Source organism: Pristis pectinata, chromosome 29 (assembly GCF_009764475.1).
Source record: "Pristis pectinata isolate sPriPec2 chromosome 29, sPriPec2.1.pri, whole genome shotgun sequence".
In the NCBI taxonomy this organism is placed as follows: domain Eukaryota; kingdom Metazoa; phylum Chordata; class Chondrichthyes; order Rhinopristiformes; family Pristidae; genus Pristis; species Pristis pectinata.
Genome location: NC_067433.1, coordinates 7,599,105 through 7,623,623, shown reverse-complemented (window position 1 = coordinate 7,623,623; position 24,519 = coordinate 7,599,105). Strand labels below are relative to the sequence as shown.

The 24,519-nt window shown below is 43.1% G+C and overlaps 1 protein-coding gene across 4 annotated transcripts in view; it reads right to left on the bottom strand.

The window, feature by feature from the left end:
* Positions 1 to 24,519, bottom strand: part of zgc:110329 (uncharacterized protein LOC550500 homolog) — a 185,715-nt gene that overhangs the window by 70,834 nt on the left and 90,362 nt on the right. For all 4 annotated transcript variants that reach the window (XM_052040874.1, XM_052040876.1, XM_052040877.1 and 1 more), the window contains one exon: positions 19,357 to 19,473. In XM_052040874.1, the coding sequence (XP_051896834.1) occupies positions 19,357 to 19,473 (117 nt within the window). The remainder of the gene's footprint in view (positions 1 to 19,356; positions 19,474 to 24,519) is intronic.

The following is a 24,519-nucleotide window of genomic DNA, read 5'->3' as shown; positions in this document are numbered from 1 at the left end:
CCTTTGGCCAACCAAATCCCACACCAACCACCCAGCACCCGTTTTACACCACAGAGTCATAGGGTTGCGCAATACAGAAACAGGCCCTTCTACCCACTATGTCCATACTGACCCTTTTTCAAATCTACATTAATCCCATTGACCCACATTCAGTCCATATCCTTCTTTGCCTTGCATATTCAAGTGCCTATCTAAATGCCTCTTAAATGTAATAATGGTATCTGACTCTACCACTTCCTCTGGCTCCAGATATCAACCACATTGTGTAAAAAATCTTTCCTCTCAGATTCCCTTCAAACTCCTTCACCTCACCTTAAAACCATGCCCTCTTGTTTTTAATACCCCTACCATAATCCTAATGATAGAGCAGGGGTGAAGGGCTGAATGGCCAACTCCCTTGTTTCTTACTAAATGGAGCACATGCTTGAAGCTAGAGAGGAACTGTTGACACCAATGACACCAGGGCACCAATGCTCAATACAAGAGGGCATGGCTTTAAAGTAATGGGTGGGAAGTTCAAGGGAGATATCAGAGGGAGGTTTTTCACCCAGAGAGTGGTTGGTGCATGGAATGCGCTGCCTGGGGTAGTGGTGGAGGCAGGTACGTTGGTCGAGTTCAAGAGATTGTTAGATAAGCATATGGAGGAATTTAGAATAGGGGATATGTGGGAGGAAGGGGTTAGATAGTCTTAGGTGTGGTTTGAAGGTCGGTACAATGTGGTGGGCCGAAGGGCCTGTATTGTGCTATTGTGCTGTATTGTATTGTTCTTGCATGTTCTCTCAGGGCAACAACAGTATTAATGGATGGGGTCCTGCCAGTGTTAAATCCTTGCTGAGATCATGGGGTGGATTCAGCATCAGGCAAGCAGCACACATTGCAAGGATTCATAACCAACAACCAGCTACAGCCCAACAGTGCCTCACAGTCCAACAATATGGAAGGATCACAAGATCACAAGACAAGGGAGCAGAAGTAGGCCATTCGGCCCATCGAGTCTGCTCCAAGGAAAAGGGAAAAAAGAAAAGAAATGAGAAATTGGGGGGGGAGGGGGGCAGGTGAAAAAAAACCACACTATTCTAACCCAAGTTTCCGGACTTATCCCCATATCCCTTGGTACCCTGACTATTTAGATATATGTCTATCTCTTCCTTAAACGCCTCCAATGATCTGGCCTCCACTGCTGTACCTGGCAAGGAATTCCACAAATTCACCACCCTCTGGCTAAAGAAATTTCTCCTCATCTCTGTTTTAAACCTGTACCCTCTAATTCTAAGATTGTGCCCTCTGGTCCTGGACTCACCCACCAAGGGAAACAGCTTGGCCACATCTACTCTGTCCAGTCCTTTCAACATTTTAAATGTCTCTATGAGGTCCCCTCTCATTCTTCTGTACTCCAGTGAGTATAGTCCAAGAGCCAACAAACGCTCATCATACGTAAGCCCTTTCATTCCGGGAATCATCCTCGTAAATCTCCTCTGAACCCGCTCCAACATCAGCACATCTTTCCTAAGATATGGGGCCCAAAACTGTGCACAGTATTCCAAATGAGGCCTCACTAGTGCCCCGTAGAGCCTCATCAACACTTCCTTACTTTTATACACTACACCTGTTGCATGTGGCAATGAGGCAGAGAGAGAATGATTGACTAATTCCCCTACCTGGTAATGATACTCGTAATGATAATGCGGCTGGTAATGGGACCATTGTAAGTAACTGAGATTGAACTTCTGTACAGAACTTACACTGTCTGCATTTTTCTGTTAACCTACTTTTATTACCAGCTGCAGCTGCAGCTTCTATCAATAACTAAACTGATTCTGCTTTCTGATTAATTTCACTGGCTATGTAATCGACCGCTGGCTGTGAGCCCAGACATACAGTGTCCTCCTCTGCAAACTCTTGGCTGGCGCTGTGTTGTCATGAGACATCCAGCTGTTAAAACTGATGCACACCCACCTGCAATACTGCAGCATATCCGAACCATATATCTGTTGAAGGCAAGCCAAACAATAACAAGTAGCTAAGTTCACATCTACAAAGGATGAAGATTTAATGAATGCAGTCAATGAAACTCTAACTGTATTGGTTAGATAAATTTAAAATGTACTGTGGGATCCATTAACTGTGCTTTAATAAAGCTGCACTTTCAACATGGCTTCCAAAGAAAAGATACAAGAGCAAGCCCAAGTAAAACGTCATTTCCTTATTCACTATTTCACATTCAGAGATGGGTGGCCATTCAAGGTTGAGGTGGGGTTGTGGGGACTATAAAACAGTTCGTTAACATCCAATGCTCGCTGATATCATTTAAAAATGGACCTGTAAACAGACACCTCAAAACTGCTTTCAATCTGCAATCCATTTCATCAGCTGGACACAGCTGCTCACATCAGGACTGCTTTGAACAGTAGGCATTAGGCTAACCTTCTTTTGATTTTAAGCAGCTGAGATCAAATCTTCTGGCAATCATTTGGATACTTCAAATGCAATCACGCCATTCATATTTCAAAGCCAAAGCAGCTTCTTGCATTGAGTGACAGTAATCCTGTGTCCACTGGAAAGTATAATGCACTGACTTATTTCAAGATCCTGTTTTCAACACTCATGCATTCCAAGGGCACTTGTCTAAATGAAATGTGCAAACTGACCGGATTAGAAGGGAAATTTTAGCAAACAGTTTCAGACAATTATTTTTTTTGAAAAGTACTAGGATCTTGCACATTGTAGAAAAGTCCATGAAAACCCAAACTGGCAACATTGTACATGTCGGTAATGATGTGACATTACTTGTTCACAAGTTCCCCTTTTAAGGCAGCCTTATTTAATCAGTGAAACACATGCTCGGGATCTCAATTTTCTTCATTACAACTGCCCTTGGCAATAACTTTTCTCCTTGCAAATGAGGGAATGATTGACAGAGGACACCAGCTTTCTCCAGTCTCTTTAGGCCTCTGGCCTCCATGAAACATATCAACCACCATCCCTTCTCTTGAATGCATCTCATGGTCTTCAGATATAAAATTCACCCCCAAAGGGCTGCCATAGCCTATTGCAGATACTTCAAATAGCTGACCCAGAACCTCGCAGGCCAGCTCCTACCATCAGTGACTGACCAATGAACTTTCTTTGGTGCTGTTGATTGGAAGAGGTGTATGGCAAAACACCAGAAGGGCCCAAGTGGAGCCAAGGCCTTCTGTATACCTCAATTTGACATGGGGTTGGGCTTCATGTCTCTCAATGACATAGGAGGCTACTCTGCCATCAAGTCTACACCAGTTCTTAGAGCAACCCTATCAATCCCATCCCCCACTTATTTCCTTGTAACCTATTCTCTATCACATTCACATAAACTCCAGTCCGACTCCCCTAACACCCACCTATGCCAGGGGTAGTTTATAAATGGGGTAGTTGACCTGTCAGTCGGCACATATTTGGGATGTGGAAGGAAGCTGGAACAGCTGAGGAGTCTGAGGGAGAATGTGCAAACTCCACACGGAGCACCAGAGGTCGGGATTGAGCCTGGGGAGATGGACTTATGAGGCACCAGCACTACCTGCTGCCCCACTGCACTGCCCTGTTTGAAGAAAATGAGCAACAGTGGGAGAAGGACTTGATCTTGCTGATTCTGTAGCTCCCTTACCTGGCCTACTTTCCCACTGACTCTCCTGATCTTCGTCCCGTCCACAAACCTATTCTGTCTCCACCTTGAAAGTTTGCAATGATTAAGCAATCACCCTGCTCTGGAAGAAGAGAATTCCAAAGATTTACAACACTCTGCATAAACCAACTTTTCCTCATCTCAGTCCTAAACAGCCTCATGTTTATCCTGAGGACCTGCCTCCTGGTTCTGAACTGTCCACCGAGAAGAAGCAGCATTTCCCCTCTGTCAATCCCTCGTGGATTTTTGCGTCTCAATGAGATTGCCACTCATTCTTCTAAACTCCAGTCAGTAGCATGTAAGCATCCTTGCTCGCTCCTCATAGTAGCCTAGAGTCAGTTGTGTAAATCTGTGCTGCACTGACTTCAAGGCCTGGATAACTTCCTCAGTTAAGGCGACTAAAATCACACAGTACTCTGCACAATAACTCAACAAAGCTCTGTACAAAGCTTTGAGATAAAGGATCAGCCATGATCATACTGAATGGTGGAGCAGGCTCAAAGGGCCAAATCACCTGCTCTTGCTCCTGCTCCTATTTTACGTTTCCATGTTTCGCTTTCTCCCTCCACACATCCGCAGTAAAGCCTAACATACTATTTGCCTTCACAACTGCTCGTTTCTCCCTGCATGTTTACTCTCTGAGGCTCACAAAGCAACAACCTGCAGACAATCCACGGTGACCTAACCATGCTGGACTGTGCTACACAGTCAGAGTATCTGTACTGAGGGAGCACTGCACAGTTGTTGGGGCAGTACTGAGGGAGTGCTGCACAGTCAGTAGGGGAATGGTGAGGAGTACTGCACAGTTGTTGGGACAGTGCTGAGGGAGTGCTGCACAGTCAGGGATACAGTGCTGAGGGAATGCTACATTTTCAAAGGGTCAATACCATTCAAATGATGAAATGTTAAACTTAAAGTCCATATCAGGATGAAGTAAAAAAATCCCCTGGTACAACAGGAAGTAAAATAGGTTGTTTCCTGACTACCTTGGGCAACTCTTCTCAGGTAACCAGCTTAACGAAGCTGGTTATCAGGTTACTATCCTATTAGTTCTGTTCTTCACTGCACAGATCATACCTGACCTCCTGATTATTTCCAGCATTTTCTGTTGCGTTTTGGATTCCCAACATCTGCAATATTTTGCTTTTAGATCATTATCTGATTATAGTTTGTGGAAACTTACCACGTGCAAATTATCTGCTGTATTTCCCAACTTTAGAGGACTACATCAGTACATTGATCAAAAGATGATCTCAATGCCCTGGACAAGGACCAAAGCAAATAACATGGACAAAGACCATCCAAAAACCCTGGGCAAGGACTATCTAAATATCCTGGAAAAAGACCACCCAAATATCATGGAGAAAGACCACCCATGTACCCTGGACATAGATCATCCCCTGGACAAAGACCACCCAAGTATCATGGACAAAAACCATCCAAAAACCCTGGAGAAAGATCATGCAAACACCCGATGTAAGGACTACCCAAATACCCTGCATGAGGATCACCCAAATACCCCAAGCAAAGAGCACCCAAACACCCTGGACAATTGCCAGCCAAATATCTTGGACAAAGATCATCCAACTTCCCAGGCAAGGGCCACGCAAATACCCCACACAAAGATCACCCAAACACCTAAATACCCTGGACAACAACTTATTGAAAATAATGAACATATTTCTAGAGAAGTGTTGTTTAATGCGTTTAGCACAGTATAAATCACTATCATCTGTGAAATATTGAGAGAGTACAACACTTCATACAACACTCATCTTAATATTGGACAGTGACAAGCAAACCAAGTGGCAAATTGGAAACTGCATGTTGACTTTCATTACATCCCACTCTCTGCCCCTGCTTTGCTCAGTTATCCTATCCAAGACAGGCTCAGCACAGAACACTTTCTCCAGGCACGAGAGTTCTGCCAGTACACTGGCTGACAATTATCACTCCAAATCGTAACTTCAAAGAGTGATATCTTGCCACTGGTTGGCATGTTGCCTCACCTTACAATTCAAAGATACTTAACTGGGACTTCGATATGGTGCAGGGCGCCCAAGGTGCAATTTAAAACAGAGTTGATTTTGTCCCACGTAGCATTTCTTTCGGGGTGGAGCTGAATAACAGGCCCCCCCCTCTCTGTTTATTATTCAATAATTGTCTGCTTTGAATCAAGTAGGGATCTGTATACAGCGACATGGTCAAAATAACCCCAGTGATCAAGAAGAGAGGCCACTTTAGCAAGGTATTGGAGCATTCAACACCTCTAGTTACAGATTTGTGCAAGGAAAATAGAGAATAAAAATCATAAGTATAAAGAAAGAGTAGACAGTGCAACAGTGTTATCTCTGTATGATTCAAAATCTTACCACTCGAAGAACAACCATGCTAATCTCTATGTGAACAGAACATTGGGTGTCCAGAGGTGGCATTTAAGCATGTTAATTCTTCCAGTACATTACCTCAAACTGATGTGCTGCCCATTATCTTGGCTGTATGAATTTTTATGTGTGCTCCTGTAATAGCTTGTCAAAATCAGTGTAACAATTAAGCCATCATATTTTTTTTAAATATTTCCCTAACTTGAAAGAGCAAATCAAATTTTTCAAACCACAGTCTCAGATTGTGAAGAGGCTGAAAGATCTTGCCAGTTGCACTGTATGTGGATGTTAATGAGACTTAAAGGCTGAAGTGGAAATCAAGAGTAATCACAATTTCTAAATACTGATAATTTATCTTGGATTAATCTTTGGGAGAATATGATGTTTCTGCAGCTCTATATATCAAGACATCCATATAAATGTATTTCTAAATTTAACACCAAAGTGCGAAGGGAAAATAGTTTGCATATAGCACTTCATCATGTTCTCAGAGATTTGAAAATGATTCTCATACCATGAACTACTTCTGAAGTGGAGCCATTGCTAATATTTAAGAGGATGCTGGATAAGTGCATAAGTACATGAGGGAGAAAGAAGTAAAATGGTATGATGGCAGTCAGATAGAACAAAGCTCATATGGAGAACAAAGAACAGCATAGACAAATTGGACCAAAAAGCATAAAGCTTCGCCATGCTTTAATTTTTTTTCATCCCACTGGTCCCATCACCCCTTCCTTTTTCCCTCCCCTGCCCTCTCCATCTGCCCATCACCCACACATTCCTCCCTCTGGTTCCCGTCCTCATCTCCTTCCCTTTATTCCATGGTCCACTGTCCTCTCCTATCAGATTCCATCTTCTTCAGTCCTTTGTCACTTCCCAGCTTCTTACATCATTTCCACTCTCCTCCCTCCCTCATCTGCCTATCACACCCCTTTCACCTGGAGCCACCTATCACCTGCCAGTTCTTGCTCCACTCCTTGCCTCCACCTTTTTATACCAGCTATCTCCCTTCTATCTTTCCAGTCCTGATGAAGGGTCTCAACCCGAAACATCGACTGTCCATTTCCCTCCATATATGCTGCCTGACCCACTGAGTTCCTCCAGCATTTTGTGTGTTAGTCCAGATTTCCAGCATCTACAATCACTTGTGTTGCCATGGTTTAATTCTACTGTTTAAGAATACAATAAGCAACCTTTGCATGGCAAAATGCAATAATCTGCAAATCAAATGCATATTCAATTAATCTGATCTTGATGGTGTTAGTTGAGTGCCGAATATTGCAGCCAGGACAAGTCTCTGCCCATCTATAAACAGTGACCCAAGATTAGTTGGCCTCGCAGATTGAGAAGGCTTTGCACCTTATCCTGAAGAGAGCAGCTCCAACAGGGAAGCTCTCCCTCCACAGAAAGTTCAGAACATTACGCGTGAAGGACCAGACTTGGGTTTGAGCCCAGCAGACTCTGTCTCAGTGCTGATAGTGCTTCCCTTGAGATAAGTTGATAGAGAACTCAGCACCAATTCTTTGCTTAGCATTATATATAAGAATGTTGTATCTACTCGGGGAAGTGTGGACTAATAAAAGAGAGCTTACGTGGATTATTAGGGGAAATTGTACTTGAGTAACTTGATTGAGACTGCAGATGTTGGAACCTGGAGCAACACGAGTTACTGGAGGAACTCAGCGGATCAAGCAGCTTCTATGGACAGTCGACGTCGTGGATCGAGACCTTCCTGAATGGTGTGTTTAAGGACTGTCAAAAGATAATTGATAAAGTACTAACCACATGTTTAGTGGCAGAATGGGCAGCAGCAAAATAGATTCATCATGCCCGAAGGGGATAGAGCATACAAACTATCCGCTGGAGGAACCCAGTGGCTTGAGCAGCACCTGTGGGAGGAAAGGAATTGTGGATGTTTTAGGTCGAAACCCTGCTTCAGGGCTGAGAATGGAGAGGGGAGGTGGCCAGTGTAAAGAGTGGTGAGACGGGGGTTTCTAAGGAGGGGACTGAGGAGGAGTGTAAGAGTACAGGCAGGTAGGAAAGGGAAGTGGGGCTGGAGCTGGGAGACTGGGACAGGTGAATGAAAGATGGAGGAAGACAATATCTCAGGGATAGAGCCTAGACTGGTGTTTTTTTTTTCTGAACTGAGAGAGATCCATGTTGGTGTTCATTGGATTTGTGAGATTACAGCTCATTATTTCAAAATCTGTTAACCACAGTAGACTTGGAAGTGTTGAAAACATTCAGGGGCACAGACTTATGGAATGTGTGAAATATGAAACATAGTGTCATCCAGCAAAGTGTGAGGTGATGGAGAGGGAGAGAGAGAGAGAGGGAGGGAGGGAGGGGGAGAGAGAGCAGGAGAAAAAGGTATTAACTTTAGGCTGCATATAATGACAATGTGTATCATGAGAATAGAGGGAGGTTCTCTGTAACTGTAACACTTTATTCTGCACTCTGTTATTGTTTTCCCTTGTACTACCTCAATGAATTGTTGTAATGAAATGATTTGTATGAACGGTATGCAAGACAAGTTTTTCACAGTACCTCAGTACACTTGACAATAATAAACCAATTTACCAATTAGAACTGAGATGAGAAGGATCTTCATTTTAAGGGAGGTAAACATTTGTAATTCTCTACCTCAGCGGGCTATGGAAGCTCAGTCATTATATTCATTCAAACAGAGATCAATGGATTTCTAGGCACCAATGGAATCAAGGGATATGGGGATACTACAGGAAAACTGGAATGAGATAGAAGATCAGCTATGATCTTGATGAATGGCAGAGCAGGCTTAAAGGACCGGATGGCCTGCTCCAACTCCTATTTCTAGTGTTATGTTTTTAATACTACAATAAGCCAGAATGATTATGATTGGGCAATTCTACTGTCAATCATGCTGACCACATTGCTGTGTGACTGGCATTGATCTTATTGATTTTACTCCGATAATTTATATGCAACCATCTGCACACTGCAATTTTTTGGAGAAATTATTGGGAGCAATAGCTGCAGTTCCAGTTTCCTCTGATCTTTACACAGACCCTGCTTACTGGGCAAATTGACTCTGTTAGAACGCAATTGACTATTTGCTGAGTCACATGACTGTCATTGACTGTCAATGAACAATGAATTAATGTGGACAAGATGGGATCGTTCTCATTAGAGCAGAGATTTGTTCAAGTTGATTAAGATTGTGATAGTAAAATAAAGTGAAAATGTGACTTGACTGAAGGGTAGATAATCAGAGGGAACAGGTTTAAGTTAATACACAAAAAATCAGGAATGACATGGGGATAAACATTTTGATGCAACATAGATTTTCAAATGCATTGCCTGATTGGATAGTGGATACAGATTCAACTTGGTATTACATGTATAAACATTGATATATTAATCTGTATTAATTTGAAAACTAATAAAAAGATTGAAAAAGAAAAGAAAGAAAGATTCGACAGCAGCCAATTTGAAGGAAAACAAAATATTAATACATTGGGAAGAAATATGGGAATGGGACTAATTAGATTGTTTTTTAAAAGACCTGGTTGAATAAATTGGGTGGCCTCTTCAGACCTGCACTATTCCATGAATCTATGCACCTCATTATTCTGTCTATCTGTTCAATTACTGCCGGACTTTAAGGCAAGTTATCATACTAATGCTTTCAGTGCCAGTTCCTCTTCATCCAACTTCGTTGTAGCGATTCACCTGAGGAAATTATGCTCTGGCTGCTCTCTGAAGCCTTTTCCACAGATATAATGTTCTTAGCTTGTTTAAAATCCCATGGAGGGCTTGTGATCTCTACTTAAGTTGATCTTCTTGCCATCCAACAAACAGCATTAAGTTAACGCATGTCAGCACTTGCTACACTGCTGTTTCTTGAGAAAAATGTTTCTTACTTTGCTCATCCAAAGAAATAATTTTAGTATGTTTGCTCCAAAGGTAATGCTTCTTCAAAGTCTAGCCATTTCAAACTGCTCTCTTGCTTTTCGAAGATAATAAATGTGAGTGGTTTTCAATAGACAGTAAGCTTTTAATGACACTTTAAATACTTCTGTTTGGAGGACATTTAGCTTTAAGTCTTCGTTACTTGTTTCTCAGAGATGGTCCTTAATTCGGTCTTGGTTAGTTATCTGACAATGATAGTGCATCATTGAATAAAGCCAATGAGTTCTCTTTCTCACATTGATGATAGAGTTTAGCCAAAAAATTGCTGTTGAAGTGGAAGTGACTTTGTAGACACAGATCACATAATAAATCATATCCAGCACAGATAGTACAGGCCAAAGTACGTGCTATATTTCTCGATGACTCAATGAGAGGGATGTTATTTAAATACTTGGGGTGCATGGTTCATGCCAGGAATTGCATTGGTCTTTCGCTACTGGAAGCAATTTACCCTCATTAACTTGATCAAAACCATTCCTCCTTGAATGCCTCCACTAACATCGGCTCATAAGAGAGCAAACACAGTTACAACAGTTCCCCACATAAATGAACATCTCATCCCAGGCACAATTCTCTCCAGGACCCTGTCTGAGGATTGGCACCCTTCCTAAAGTGCAATGCCCACACTGACAACAACTAAGGTTGAACCAGGACTTTATTTTGGGATAACTTCTTTGTTTTCGTATTCCATTCTTCTGTGAATAAACCTTTTTGAAGGCTTTTTAAACAGTCTTCTCAACTTGTCCTTTACTTTCAATGATTCTTGTATCTACGCTCCCAGGACTCTCTCTCTTACAGACCTTTACAATTGCAACACTTAATTCACATTCCCTCTCCTCACTGGTATTTGTTTATTATTGTCACATGTACCAAGATGCAATGAAAAACTTAGTTTTGCAGGCCATCCACACAGCTCATTTCAAAACATAAGTACTTTGAGGTAGTACAAAGGAAAAGCAATAACAGAGTGCAGAATATAGTGTTACAGCTACAGAGAAAGTGCAGTGCAGGTAGACAACAGTGGGTAAAAGCTGTCCTTGAGCCTGGTGGTGTGTGGTTTCAAGCTTTTGTATCTTCTACCTGATGGAACGGGGGACAAAAGAGAATTACCAGAGTGGGAGATGTCTTTGATGATGCTGGCTGCTTTTCTGAGGCAGCAAGAAGTGTGGGCAGAGTCTATGGAGGGGAGGCTGGTTTTCGTACTGGGCTGTGTCCACAACTCTCTGCAATTTCTTGCAGTCTTGGGCAGAGCAGTTACCATACCAAGCTGTGATGCATCCGGATAGGATATTTTCAATGGTGCATCTATAAAAATTGGTGAGGGTCAACGGGGACATGCCTAATTTCCTTAGTTTAGGAAGTAGAGGCACTGTTGTACTTTCTTGGCCGTAGCAGTTATGTGGTTTGACCAGGACAGGCTATATGTTTACACCCAGGAACTTGAAGCTCTCAACCATCTCAACCAGCTCTTTGCTGTCATTGAGAAAAAGATTCTTGTCCTGACACTCTACCAGCTCTCTAGCAATTCTTCTCATCATTAAATTTTAACTGCTATGGGACTACCCATTTCTGTCTGTGGCCATTCTGAGGTCAGCTGGTAACTGTATATTGCACACCACATTCATGAACTTTGTGTCATTTCCAAAAGTTTGAAATAATGTCCTGTACATTTGATATTTAAGCATTTGGCTGATGAGACTAAATATATCACTTCTAAATTTGCAAATGAAACAAAACTAAATGGGAGTGGCAGTGGTGATGGGGATGCAAAGAGGCTTCAGTGCAACATAGACAAGCTGAGTGAGTGGGCAGCGACAAGAAAGCTGGAGAGCACTGTGGAAGAAACTGAGATCATTCAGTTCAGTAGAAAAATCAGAAACACTCAATATTTTTCAAATGGCAAGTGATTGGGAAATGTTGATGTTTCAAAGAGACCTGAGTGTCCTTGTGCACAAGCCAATGAAAGCTAGAATGCAGGTGTTGCAGGCAGTTAGGAAATAGTATGTTGGCCTTTATTGCTAGAGGATTTGAACAATGAATACATTACGGGCACACTCCTCTCCACCATCGGTCATATCAACATGAGGTGCTTCCTCAAGAAGGCAACATCTATCATCAACGATCCCCACCATCTGGGCCATGCCACCTTCTCACAGCTACCATTGGGCAGGAGGTACAGAAGCCTGAAGTCCCACACCACCACGTTCAAGAACAGCTACTTCCCTTCAACCATTCGGTTCTTGAACCAACCTGCACAACCCTAGTCACTACCTCAGTATAGCAATTCTGTGATCACTTTGCATTGCAGTAGACTTTGGTTTTTCTTGTTCTAATTGTGTTCTTTCTTGTAAAAACCTTGTAAAATTTATGTTTAATTTATATTTCTCTAGTGAGTGTTGTGTCTCAAATGCTATGTGCCTGTGATGTTGCTGCAAGTAAGATTTTCATTGCACTGGCGCACACATGTAGTTGTGCATATGACAAAAAAACTCGACTTTGACTTTGACAATTATATAGAATTATGTGTGTGGTATATTGAAAATCAGCAAGGTCAGACTCTATTCTGCTGGAGTGGTCATTTCCTGGCACACATGGTGTGAGTGTTACTTGGTGAAGCCTGAATGTTGGCATGAATAATGATCTCCCATGTCTTGTGAATGTGTTCTCAGTACCTCTACATGTGCCATGTCCAGGTCAGCAGATGGTTGTTTATTACAGTGGTGGAATTGAACCTGGGTCATTGGCCAACTGCTACACTACTGAAATGCTAAAGCCTTCAAGTATATTGGAAGCAAGAGGATAGCTAAGGAAGGAATAGGACTCCTTGGGGACCAGAGAGGTAATCTTTGTGTGGTGCCAAGGGATATGAGCAAGATTCTAAATAAATACTTTTCATTGGTGTTCAGCAGGGAGAAGTATGCTAATACTTTGGTACATGTTTGTATCAGGAAGAAGGAAGTGTTAGAAATATGGAGCACATTAGGGCAGATAAATCCCCAAGGCCTGACAGGATCTACCCCAAGATGGCGCAAGACATAATGGAGGGCTCGGATACAGAATCAATATGGGTAGAACTCAAGAATAGGAAGGGTGCAATCACTCTCTTGGGGGTGTACTATAAATCTCCCAATAGCCACAGGGGCATTGAGGAATGGATATGCAAACAGATTAGGGAAATGTGTAAAAATTACAAGGTTGTGGTCATGAGAGACTTCAACTTCCCTAATATAAATTGGGACCTTTTTAGTGCAAGGGGGTTAGACTTTCCCTGATTTGCTCTCTAATTGAAAAAGCTATGAAGAGCTCACCTTCCCATTTCTGCCATGTAGCTATGGAAGATGTGTGCAGGGATGCCATCCATCATTTAACCCACATCATGAATGAACTACACAGATCATTAAAGCCTTGGACACACTCTCACAACTCATTGTTTCCCAAGTGACACCAGTTGGTCCTTTTGGATCAAGACCAACACTGTGTCGGCTGCGGCTGAAACAAACATCTCAGTGCAAGACTGATACAAATCAAGAGCAAACCAGCTAATGTTTCACGGAATCAGGACAGCAGAGGGAACAGATGCAGGAAACATATTATTGCCACTGGTAGCAGCTCAAAGACAAGAGACTGGGATCTCTGAATAAACATAAAGCACCTAAAAGGGGGTGATCAGAAGAAATTTCTCCCTCAAGGGATTTTATTTTGAATGTGGTCTGGTTTGCCTCAAGTGGTGATCATGCCCAATCCACCATTACTCTCAAAATACATTGGATAATCTCTTAAGAGTGCAAAAAGGGGCAAGATTCAGCTGCAGAAAATGAGACTGAGAAGGGTATAATTTTTTCTTAGTGGATTCCTGTGCTAACATTGCCATTTTCAGGGTTAATAGAGTTTTAGGATTATACAAGGAAATAGGCCCTTTGGCCCATTGAGTCCATGCCAACCATCAACCACACATTTAAACTAATCCCATTTTATTCTCCCCACATTCCCATCAACTCCTCCCAGATTCTACCCCTCACTTATGGACCACACACATTTACAGTAGCCAATTAACTTACCAGCCTGCACATCTTTGGGATGTGGGAGGAAACCTGAAGAACCCAGGTGCTCAAAATCTCTCACTGAAAGACTGCTCCCTCTGCTCTTCCTACTTGGAACCTCACATCTTGCTTTCTGTTCATTCTCCCAGACTCCAGGAGAAGGGTACTGATGTTTGGCAGTCATTGCATTGTGCAGAAACCATAAAGGTAGCAAAATCTCCTTCATCTTCTACCAGATCACTGTGGGTAGATAACGTAACAGCCACAGGAAGCACCAAACCTTTGTGCAATTGCAAAGACTGCCAGGAAAAATCCACTGACTGGTAGATAGTCGATGTTCTCTTGAAATAAAGCTGGTTTGGGATCCTAATTAACATTGTGATTTGCCGGCAGTGCACATTCTTGCAGACATTCCTTGCATGCACTAATGTCCGAGTAAAATGGTGAATGGTTCCACACTAATTTAGAAGTGTAAATACACTCAAAGTGCCAAGAAACCATATCCGAATATGCCACACACAATTTCAGCTGAAAGATGTGCTGCTCAATTTAGTTAATGGCAGTTGCTGCTCTAACAATGTGACAATTTATCTTCAGTTACATGGACATTGTAATAGAGTTAACTGCAGCTCTCATATCCTGGATTATTTGCCCTTAATACTGACTCTCACTGCTCCAAACTTTCAATGAGTATTGATATTCCAGCTGTTTATCTTTCTGCCATTTCCACTATCCAGTGATGTGAAAAGGTTTCCAGACATCAGCCTTAATACAATGATTTCCTCTCAAGCAAGAAGTGGTGGGTTCAACTTCATCTCCACACCACCTTATTTCCATACAGTTCTGAGGGAGTGCTACATTGTTGTAAGTACTTCTTTTTAGACGAGGTGTTAAACTGAGGCTTCCTTTGCACTCTTGGATGAACCTAAAGGATCCCATGAAGATGATCAAGGAAATTCTCTCAAAAACCTGGCCAACATTTCAACCAACCTCAGAAAAAAAAGGAGACATTTTGGAGGATCCTGTATTGAGCAACTCGATTATCATATTTCCTATATCACAATGACACCTAGATGTAGTCCACTGGTATTGAAATATTCTTCAATACCACTAATCCTTTTCTTTGCTGAATAACAACACAATATAAATTGAACCGTTAAATGCATTTCAAGTTTTTAATAAAGGGGCAATATTTACCATACTTTCTCTTGACCTCACAATCTACCTCGTTATGACCTTGCACCTTATTGTTTACCTGCACTGCACTTCCTCTGTAGCTGTGACATTTTATTCTGACTCTCTTATTGTTTTACCCTGTACTACTTCAATGCACTATATAATGAATTGATCTGTATCAACAGTATGCAAGACAAGCTTTTCACTGTACCTCGGTACTTGTGACAATAATAAACCAATTCCAATTACAATATGGAGAGAGTTAATTTCAACCCATTGATTCTATGCAGGGCACCATTCTCTAATAATTTTTTTCCCTGCAACCTATCCTTCACATATCCCTGTTATCTCTCGCCGGCTTCAACCACTCACCTACACACTGAGGACAATTTACAGTGACCAATTAATCAACCAACCCACACATCTTTGGGATACAGGAGGAAAGCAGAGCACCCAGAAGAAACCCATGCAGTCACAGAGAGACTGTGCAAACTCCACACAGGTAACACCAGAGGTCAGGACAACCCAGGTTGCTGGAGCTGTGAGGCAGCAGTTCTTCCAGCTATGCCAATGAACTGCCCTCAGTCCTCAGGCTACACTGGGTTCAGATCAGGATTCAATCTTATACCCAAGTAGTCGTCTAAATCTCTGTACCATTCTGGCTTATTAATAGTTTATCCCACTCTCAGACCACAGTAGTACGTACCACCCCAGGTCTATTGCTCTCTTGACCCAGACCAAGTCCTTCCTCTCAGCACCACATCTGATCACTGTAGACCCATCACTCACCTCACACGAGATCCATTAGTCCAAAAGCTTGACAGGACTTGGATCATCACAAATAAGAACTTTGGCCACATAACTTTGCCCAGTTCATAACCATGAATTCTGGAATCTATGGAGTTCTTTCTGTTGACACGAGAAAGACTGCAGATGCTGGAAATCTGGAGCGACACACAAAGCGCTGGAGGAACTCAGCAGGTCAGGCAGCGTCTATGGAGGGAAATGAACAGTGGACGTTTCGGGATGAGACCCTGCTTCAGGACCAGAGTTCTTTCTGTTGTATTGTCCTATCTTCGCAGTGGTGAATGACCTCCCCATCCCTGAGCAAAAATATCCGTGCACACAATCTGACAGAAATATAGATATTTCACAGACGGGTGTCCTGATTATTTTGCTTGAAGCTCTGTTGATTTCTGAAGCCATCTGAGGAAGGGAACAGCCGCAACCTCTGAGAGAAATGTGGAGTGCTTTCAGAAGTACATCGCCATGGTTTGATGATGGTGGAGTCACAGGGGAGGATAAAAAGTTGTGGAGGATGTAAAAAAGCTGAAATATACGGTGAAAGCTTACAGGAGGAATGGAAGGATGGAGGAAAAGAGAGAGCCCAGAACAAGAACCAGAAAGCCAAGAGGGATGAAGTGCAACAGTAAGAAAAATTGCAAGAAAAGCAATAACGCAGTTTTAAAACATTAGCAAAGTCATAGTAATTAAATAATATATGATAAATGAGAAACAAAATGGGATTTTGATATTTATGAGATGCAGAGTAGACAGCCTGATTGCTTTTTGCAGAATTATGTGCAAATCTAAGTGGACCAAATGAAATCTTGCATCATGGTGTTCTGAGCCAAATTGTATAAGTGATGTGCCTAGTACATGCAACATACAGTGAACGACATTAGGATTCCTTTGAGTGCTCTTTCTTCATTCTTGTTGGCAATTTAAGATTTGAATAAATTAGTGTCTGGTGGGTTAGGGGGTCATATGACATGATTACTTATGAACCTACTGAACTGTTGGAGAAGGGAATGAAATGGTAGGATAGGAATTGACAAGCAAGTTTCTCCAGTTTATAGAGACATGTCCAAGAATTCTGAAGAGAGTGTGGGCAAGAGAACTGATGCTTTAAGGGCCATCTTAGCATGGTAACCGAAAGCTGCTGGCAAGGATGAAATTTGGAGGGTTTGGAGACTAATTGAGTTCAGGAGACATCAGTTTACCTTTCCTCAATTGCTTACACAGGTTGCAGTCCAGAGTGGTTGTCAATGGCAGTTTTGAGTAGGCCATAATTTTCTTGAAAGTTCCCAGATACTGAAGTCTTAGCTTCTGGGGACTCTTAGCCCTGAACACCAGCAATTCTCGAATGCGAATAACACTACCCTCTCAAATCAGCTTTCAAATGAAGCATAACCCTGCTGCAGCTTTATTGCAAAGAAGCAGTGATTTGAATCCATCACAAGACAACATAATAAATCAACATTTTCACTGCCAATCTGTATTCATTACGTTAGTGGTGTTGTTACAAGGAGCATTCCTGCGTAGCAATTTGAGTCCAGTGTGTGCGTGTAATTGAGTAACGCTTCAATCAGGAGCTGGTTTCTGATTCATATGTTCATTGTCAAGTGTCGCTGAGCACAGTGACACCGCAGTTCTCAGCATCAAAACAAACATCAACGGTCTTCTAAAGGAATAACAATCTTCAAATGTCAGACACACAGAAGAGAGACTGAAGATGCTGGAATCTGAAGCAACGCAAAAAGTGCTGGGGCCACCTCAGCAGGTCAGGCAGCATCTATGGAGGGAAATGGACAGTGGATGTTTCGGGTCGAGACCCTTCATCTGGACTGGAAAGAAAGGGGGAGGTAGCCGGTATAAAGAGGTGGAGGGAAGGGGTGGAGCAAGAGCTGGCAGGTGATAGGCTAAATGAGTATTAGAGGAACAACACCTCATATTCTGCCTGGGCAGTCTCCAACCTGACGGCATGGACATCGCATTCTCTAACTTCCAGTAATGGCTCCCACTCTGCCCCTTAACCCTCCCATCCCCCCTCCCCATTTTATCTCCTTTTTTTCTCCTTCTCTCTTCATTTTTCTCTCTCCTCCTGATCCAACTGGTCCCCATCACCCAATGTCTTTTCCCTGCCCCCCACCCTCTCCACCTGCCCATCACCCACGCACTCCTCCTCCTGGTTCCCCTCCCCACCTCCCTCCTCTTATTCCATGATTCAATGTTCTTTCCTGTCAGATTCCATCACCTTCTGCCCTTTGTCACCTCCCAGCTTCTGCCATCATCTGCCTATCACCCCCCCATCATCTGGATCCACCTATCACCTGCCAGCTCTTGCTCCACCCCTTCCCTCCACCTCTTTGTACCTGCTACCTGCCCCTTTCTTTCCAGTCCTGATGAAGGGTCTCAACCTGAAACGTCCATTGTCCATTTCCCTCCATAGATGCTGCCTGTCCTGCTGAGTCCCTCCAGATTTTTACAGAATATGCCTCTACATCTTTAGCGCTGCTCAGTCAGTGCATACCCAACTTGTGCATTGTTATCACTCACAACGATAGTGCCCCCTCTCTATTACGCAGGATACCATGATCACTGGCCACTTGTTAAGCCTATATCTTACAGTGACGGAGTCACAGTGACCACCATTTTAGGGGGTGGGTGCCCAGGTACACAGCAGAGCACCATGTCCTCACTCCTTTCCACTCCCAACTTCCCCGATACCCCAACTCCACAGCAGCTTTATACACTGTTGCACTGTGGCTTCCACGGAGAGTGTTCTTTGGCAGCTGACTGACTCCCCAGTGATTGACGTGGCATGGCAATCCAGCAACAAAACTAGAAAATCCTGAAAAAAACTCAGCAGGTCAGGAAGCACCTGCGGGAAGAGTAACAGAAAACATTTTGGCTCTGTCACCCTTCATCAGAACAGACCCAAAACACTGACTATTTCTCTTCCCACAGATGCTGCCTGACCTGCTGAGTATTTCCAGCATTTTCTGTGTTTCTTTCAGATTTCCAACACCTGCAGATTTTTTGACTTTACGATATCCATCCAGTCCCCAGCTTCACAGGGAGCTGCTGCCGGGAACTGTGTGGATAAAGTTTTTGGACGTGATTAAGAATGAAAACCACTCTAATGATTTCTGAGCATTTTTTTTTCAGCTTCCTAATTTTTTGCAGATCAACCACCAGCTGCTGCCGCACACAGTGGCCACTCAGTGCACAAAAATAGAGATGAAGTTCAATTTCTCAGCCAGTTCCATGCATCCATTGGTGAAATGCTTCTATCGACAAATGCTCAGCTGAACTTAACCTGTGTAAGGGTAGACCATGTCAATGCTGATGGTTGTGAACCTACCTGTTCCCTGATACAACAGGTGTATGGTACTCCGCAGGCCATTGGTCCTGGCGCATCACAGGCATGGTAATGGTTCACTGTCCAGTCCTTGTACTCATCTCCTCCGCAGCACGAGAACTGTTAGCAAGAGAAAGGTTGGAATTATTGCTGAACCTTGCAAAGGCATGCGAGGGAACAGAGTGAGGAAGGTTTATCCAAGTGGTGGGATGGCTGTCACTGAGATGGCTTGAACTTTTCAGCCAGTTTTCCTGTGCTTCACTCTGTGTTGCTTATGCAGCTGGAGTTTGGAATATTGTACCATTCTGGAGCTGAACAGTTTTGGCATCAAATGTGCCCCAGAGTGGGGTCACTGTCCAATCACACTTGTCCAAGGCAGGGTCAGCACAGGTTAGACACAAAGTAAAGTCCTTTCTACACTGTCCTGTCATGCACTGCCTGGGCAGGGTCAGCATGGGTTAGACAGAGTAAAGTCCCTTCTACACTGTCCTATCACACACTGCCTGGGCAGGGTCAGCATAGGTTAGACACAGAGTAAAGCTCCCTCTCAACTCCCAGGCAGGGAACAGTATGAGTTAGATGCAGAGTGAAGCTCATCCTTCTCTGTTGTATCAAACACACCCAGGGTAGGGTAAGCATGGGTTAGACACAGAGTAAAGCTTCTTTACAACTGTCCATTATACACTCCCTGGGTGGGTATTGAATGGGTTGGGGTCCAGGACATAGAGCATTAAAATGTCATGGACAGATGCCGAACATAGTCCAAAGGATGAACAGAATGCGAGCATACAGGACTGCACTACAAGGGGCTGGTTATTCTGCAGCACCACAAAACCCTGGCCATAGGAACCCACTGCAGGAACACTGCGAGCAGTTCGGAACATTGCACCATGGTCTTGGAAGGAGCTCAGTGTCGATTTATCAGAATAAGTACATAGGTTAAATAACTATTACACAATGAGGGTTGGATTCCTGGGAAATTGGAAGGTTACATGCGATCTGGCCAAAGCTTTCAAGCTACTCAAGAGAGGATGAAGGGATACAATTCCTTCTGTCTGGGATTAGGGGCAGAACCTAAAATGAAAGACCGATCTTTCAGGAATTAACTTATGAAACACTTTACCACACAGAGGGCAGTGGAACTTTGGGAAAACACCAGATGGCAATGATCTGGGTCAGTGGAGCTGTGAGGCAGCAGAACCACAAGCATAGTGAAGCAACATGAGTAATGTGAGGTCATGGATTCAGATGACACAAAGATCACATAATCATTATGTGCAATGGAAGCGATTCAGCTTATCTTATCACAGACAATTAGGAGTACCCCACATTAATACCCCAATGCTATCTAGGTTCTTGAACCATTTACCAGGAGCCCACTACTCACGTTGGCCACACTTGGATAGTCTTTTGGAACCTGGTCCATAGCATTCCACAAGCACAATCAACTACAGGGCATTTTCTTACCCAGTTTTATTGAGATCGGTTAACAGATCAGGAAGCTGAATCAATAATGACCATTTTGCATCACTAGAGACATCAAAATTACACCTTCAGTGTAACATGCTGATAGCATCATACTTCTTACTAGTTCGCTCTTTGTCCTACTTCTGTTCTTATGAGGCTATGAGTTATTGGTGTTGGTTTATTATTGTCACTTGTACTGAGGTACAGTGAAAAACTTGTCTTGAATTGACCTGTACGATCGGTATGCAAGACAAGTTTTTCACTGTACCTCAGTACAAGTGACAATAATAAACCAATACCAATACCAGTAACTCACAGCCTCATAAGAACAGAGGAGAATAAAAAATAAGGGCCTTTCGCCCCTTCATGCCTATTCCACCATTGACTAAGATCAAGACTAATTTTGTTCTACCTCAGCACCACTTTCCTACAGTAACACATATCCCTGAATAATTACAAATCTATGGATCTGCCTTGAATACACTTAATGACTGAGCCTCCTCAGCTCCCTGGGGTAGACAATTCCAAAGATTTGCTACTCCCTGACTGAAGATTTTTCTTCTCACCTCTGTCTCTAATGGCCAATCCTTTACTTTGAGACTGTGATCCCTGGTTCTAGGCACCCCAGCCAAGGGAAAACATCAACTTCACGTCTACACTATCAAGCCCCTTAAAGATACCATACGTTTCAATGAGATCACCTAAACTCAAGACTGTAGGCCCACTTACCCTTTCCAATTAAGCCAACCTGACATCTCAAGAATCAATCTGATATACCTTTGATGAAAACCCTCCATTGAAAATATATCATTCCTTGCATAGGGAGACCAGAGCCGTTACAATATTCCAGATTTAATCTCACCAAGGTCCTACAGAATTGAGGCAAGGCATCTCTACTCTTGAATTCAAATCCTCTTACAATAAAGGCCAACATACTCGATGCCTCCTGGATTGCTTGCTGAACCTGCATATAAACTTTCAGGGATTTGTGTACAAGGACACACAGATCCCTGTGAACACCATCAGTAGCACAGTGGCACACATAGCATAGCTGCTGCCTCACAGCTCCAGTGACCCAGATTCAATCCTAATCTCCGATGCTGTCTGTGTGGAGTTTGCATGTTCTCCCTGTGACTGCATGGACTACCTCCCTCTTCCCAAAGAAATGCAGATTGGTAGGATAATTGCCACTCTAAATTGCCCCTAGTGTATAGGCAAGAAGTAGAATCTGGGAGGAGTTGATGGATCTGTGGGGAGAATAAAATGGGATAGGTGTGAATGGTTGCTCGATGGTCAATGCAGACTTGGTGGGGCAAAGGACCTGTTTCCATATTCTACAACTCTTTGATCTTTCAATCTGTCAGGAACAGCATCACGAAAGCAGCATGTTAGTGAAAGCCACCCAAATCTTAGCCTCACACCACTGCTTTTGAAAACCAAGGACAATTGTTGCACATTCTGAATCGTCGGGTGAATCACCAGTTACATTGAAAGGACTTCAGCACATCACAAGGAAGGAGACAAGCTTGAATTTCACACAAGAACTATTGTAAAGGAAATGTTTAATAAAGAGCTAGAAGATTTGTGTGGGTAATACACCAGGCTTTTAAATGCAAGTACTGAAAGATAAACTGTGGTTCCTAAGACAAATTCGAGGACCATAGAGCAGTTCAGTCTTCCTTGTTTATTTTCTCATGGCATGGGTATTGTCCAATAAGATCTGGCAGCACTGGTTCCTCAGCAAATCACAATCTATGTCTTGGAAGTAAAGAAGGGTGTAACTATATCTTTGTGTGCTGTCAATACTGAGGGGTGGTAAAGTGAACTCTGGATAGGATGAAAAGAATCTGCGAAGTGGGCAGATTAAGGTAATGAGCAAGAGGTGAGAGATTATAATGTGGAACAGGTTTGTAGGAAGAAGAGAAAAAACAAAATATCTTTTAAATGGAGTTTTTCAGGATTGTCAATAAAGACAGAAAATTTTGGAAACACTCAGCAGCGTCTATGGAAGGAAAAACAGCATTAGAGTTTCAGGTCAAAGTTTTGATGAGGGGTCTTCAACGTGAAACATTAACTGTTTCTCTTCCCACAGATGCTGCCTGACCTGCTCTGTGTTTCCATGCATTTTCTATTTTTGTTTCAGATTTGCAGCATCTGCAGTTTTTCTTTATTTTCATTGGTCAGGACCTTGCTGTGCTGGTTTGTGAAATGTGAAAGCTAATTTGCAGGCAAAGCAAACAATTTAGAAGGTGAATGGTACGTCAGCCTTTATTGCAAAGGGTATGCAGTTCAAGTGAAGGAAGTCTTATTGAGATACAGGAGATTCTGCAGATGCTGGAATCTGGAGCAATACACACAAAATGCTGGAGGAACTCAGCAGGTCAGGCAGCATCAATGGAGGGAAATAAACAGATGACATTTCAGGTCGAGTCCCTTCATCAGGACTAGAAAGGAAGAGGGCAGGATGAGGAGGAGAAGCACAGGCAGGCAGGTGATAGGTGAGTTTCCAGGTGAGGGGGTAAGGTAGGAGGGAGGGGGAGGGGGAGATGCAAGAAGCTGAGAGGTGATAGGTAGAAGGGGCAAAGTTCTAGGTATCACTTCTCAGTTTCTTACATTGCTCCCCTCCCCGCCCACCTACCTTCACCTTCTCACCTGGACTCACCTATCACCTGCCAACCTGTGCTCCTCCCTCTCCCCCATCTTATTCTGGCTTCTGCCCTCTTCCTTTCCAGTCCTGATGAAGGGTCTCGACCCAAAACGTCGACTGTTATTTTCCCTCCATAGATGCTGCCTGACCTGCTGAGTTCCTCCAGCACTTTTTATGGAAGTCTGATTGAGGTTGTTCAGGGCCTTCATGAGACCACACCTGGAGCATCAGACTTGTTTCAATACAGCTGATGTTCTCCAGATTGATTCCAGGAGTGAGCATGCTGTTTTGTGAGGATAGACTAACCAAGAATGGCCCATCTGAGCTGATGGCATTGCAATCAGAGTTACTAAGGTGAACGGTTCTAATGAGAGATCACCGACCTGAAACTTTAACTCGGTTCCTCTAACGACAGATGCTCCCTCACCCACTAAGTATCATCAGCATCTTTTTTTATTTTAGATTTCCAGCACCTATGGTTCTTTGCCTTTTGAGTTTTCCCTGCTGTTGGGGACAATATCTATTCCAAAGTCATAATAAACAATAAAAAACATGACCTAGTTATTATTAGATTTCTTTATTAGTCACACGTACATCGAAACACACAGTGAAAAGCATCTTTTGCGTAGAATGTTCTGGGGACAGCCCGCAAGAGTCGCCATGCTTCCGGTGCCAACATAGCATGCCCACAACTTCCTAACCTGTATGCCTTTGGAATGTGGACGGAAACCGGAGCACCTGGAGGAAACCCACGCAGACACATGGGGATAACGTACAAACTCCTTACAGACAGCAGCCAGAATTGAACCTGGGTCACTGGCGCTGTAATAGCATTACGCTAACCACTACACTACCGTGCCTGCCTCTGTTGGAGGGATCTTGCTGTGTCATATTTCAAAAGTAGTCAAGCGCCTGAAAAGAGGCTTGGGATGCCCCAAAGTTGTAAAAGATGACATGTTAATGTAAGTTCTCCACTTGATGACTTTCTCACTGAGAAGTGGCCCCCTGTAAGCTCCAAGCGGGATGGGGAAACAAATTTTATTGCATCTCTT